Genomic DNA, 2,583 nt, shown 5'->3' with positions numbered 1-2,583 from the left:
CTTTGCATTTATATAGCGCCTTTAATGCAGCAAACCATCCCAAGATGTTTCACGGGGAGCATTATACAACACATTGAGCCACGTCAGGTGATATTAGGACAGGTGACCAGGAGCTCAGTCAATGACTGAGGTATTCTGGAGCATCTTAAAGGAAAAGAGAGAGATAGAGAGGGAGACGGAGAGGGAGAGAGGTGAAAGGTTAAGGGATGGAATTCCAGACCTAATAGTTTAACAGCTCAATGCACAGCACCAGGATTGCAGCAATTAAAACCAGGAATATGCATGAGGCCAGGATAGGGAAGGGGTTTGGGGGTTAGAATCTCAGAGGGTAATAAAACAGAAAATAGTTTCAGAAAAGGGATAGGCCATGCAACAATTGAAAAACAAAGATGCAGGTTTTTAACATTAACATCACGATGGACTGGGAGCCAGCGTACATCTCTGAAATAGCGCCGCTGCAGAAGTTAGAACCTTTACAACATACTTGTCCTTTCGAATGTTTCAGCGTGGTATTTCAATGGCTCAATGATAATTTTTCAGCATATTGTGATTGAAGTGAATTATTTTCACCAAAGTTGTCTAACCCATGGCCACCACCCTGAACACCAGGGGCCACAGTGCAAACACTTCAGCAAGGAGTTGACTGTGTGGGGGCACTGGGTGGGACTTTTGAAGACCTGTCCTCTGACATTGAAGGTTTCCCTTGTGTGAGGTCTTTGAAGAGCCGTTTGCGAATTAAATAAATCAGAACTCCAATCCCCAGCAAGCTCACCAGAGGGACACAAAGACCGAGAATGACATCTTCCAGGTCAGGCTTCACTGGAACTACAAAACAGAAAGAATTAATTTACCAAATGCCAAAGTGTAACTGGAGAAACTCTTCACATCTCACTCACCAAAGGAGTTCTGGTGAGTGGCCATTCACCTGAACCATTAACTGTATTTCCCTGTCTACAGGTACTGTCTGACTGCGAAGCTTTTCCAATCTTTATTTCAAATTTCCACTGTATTTCTGAATCTGAAGTGCATTTTAACAATCAATCTGTTACCTCCAGCGATTACATGAGCAAACCACACTTTTTGAAGGATTGTGTTGACTGCAAAACAATTTGGGGTGGCCTAAGGTTGTAATGGGTGCTATCAAAATGCAAGTTCTCTCCTTCCACTTTTTACTTTTTCTCTTATGTGGTCAGCTCTTGAGGGAACTTTCCTGATCTCTCTCTCTCTCTCTGTTCTTTCTTCTCTCTGTAACCCCTACTGACATTGAGATCCAGTGTATTCATAGAATCCCTACAGGGCAGAAAGAGGGCATTTGGCCCATCAAGTCCACACTGACCCTTTGAATGGCAGCCCACTCAGACCTAACCCCCTATTTTACATTTCCCACAGCTAATCCACCTGACCTGCATATCTTTAGACTGCGGGAGGAAACCCACGCAGACACGGGGAGAATGTGCAAACTCCACAATGAGGCTGGAATTGAACCCGGGTCCCTGGCACTGTCAGGCCGTAGTGATAATCACTGAGCCACCGTGCAATATAATCGTTTACGTAAATGCATTGTTTCCCCAAGTGTTTAAAATTGTAAATGTTCTCCCACTCTCTGTCTGCCCCTTTGCCACAGGCTCACCAACAAACAAGAGTATCATATAACCCCTACAGTGTGGAAACAGGCCACTTGGCCCAAGTTCACACCAACCCATTCCCCTATTGCACTGCACTTCCCCTAAATGATGCACCTAATCTACACATCCCTGAACACTACGGGCAATTTAGCATGGCCAATTCACCTGACCTGCACATTTTTGGACTGTGGGAGGAAACTGGAGCACCCGGAGGAAACCCACACAGACACGGGGAGAATGTACAAACTCCACACAGACAGTCGCCTGAGGCGGGAATCCAAACTGAGAGATGGTGCTGTGAGGCAGCAGTGCTAACCACTGAGCCACCGTGCCACCTCTCAGCCCTTTGATCCTGCTCGCCCATTCAATAAGATCATGGCTGATTGGATTTTAACCACAACACCACATTTCTGCATCTTCCCAATAAACTTGCATCTCTCCTTGGTGAGGAAGGGTTCTAAAATCCTGCCTGCATATCCATTTATCATTAACCACTTTGTTAACCTGAAAAGTCTCTGTGAAACAAGCTGACTTTATTACACAAGATCTCATCCACCCTCGGATTATTATTGGCTGTCTTGAAAGAGGCAATTTGGAAATAATAAACAAAACCTGAGTCTGCAGCTTCACTTCACCCAGGCTCATGGATCAGCCATGGTCGTATTGATTCAGATTTAGCTTTTATTCTCATGTGTACTCAAGCACAGGGGTACAGGTCTACAGGGATACAGGCGTACAGGGATACAGGAGAACAGGCATACAGGTGTACAGGAGCACAGGGATACAGGAGCACAGGCGTACAGGAGTAGAGGGATACAGGAGCACAGGGGTACAGGAGCACAGGTGTACAGGGATACAGGCGTACAGGGATACAGGAGAACAGGGGTACAGGAGCACAGGTGCACAGGAGCACAGGTGTACAGGGATACAGGCGTACAGGGATACAGGAGAACAGGCA

At 46.0% G+C, this 2,583-nt stretch overlaps 1 protein-coding gene across 3 annotated transcripts in view; it reads right to left on the bottom strand.

Annotated features, from left to right (window-relative positions):
• Positions 1-342: 342 nt before the first annotated feature.
• Positions 343-2,583, bottom strand: part of LOC122565117 (vascular cell adhesion protein 1-like) — a 23,690-nt gene continuing 21,449 nt past the window's right edge. For all 3 annotated transcript variants that reach the window (XM_043720748.1, XM_043720749.1, XM_043720750.1), the window contains one exon: positions 343-825. In XM_043720748.1, coding sequence (XP_043576683.1) covers positions 629-825 — 197 coding nt within the window. In that variant the 3' untranslated portion in view covers positions 343-628. The remainder of the gene's footprint in view (positions 826-2,583) is intronic.

This window comes from Chiloscyllium plagiosum, chromosome 31, assembly GCF_004010195.1.
Source record: "Chiloscyllium plagiosum isolate BGI_BamShark_2017 chromosome 31, ASM401019v2, whole genome shotgun sequence".
Lineage (NCBI taxonomy): Eukaryota > Metazoa > Chordata > Chondrichthyes > Orectolobiformes > Hemiscylliidae > Chiloscyllium > Chiloscyllium plagiosum.
Note: the sequence above shows the minus strand (reverse complement) of the source record. Positions and strands in the feature narration are given on the sequence as shown.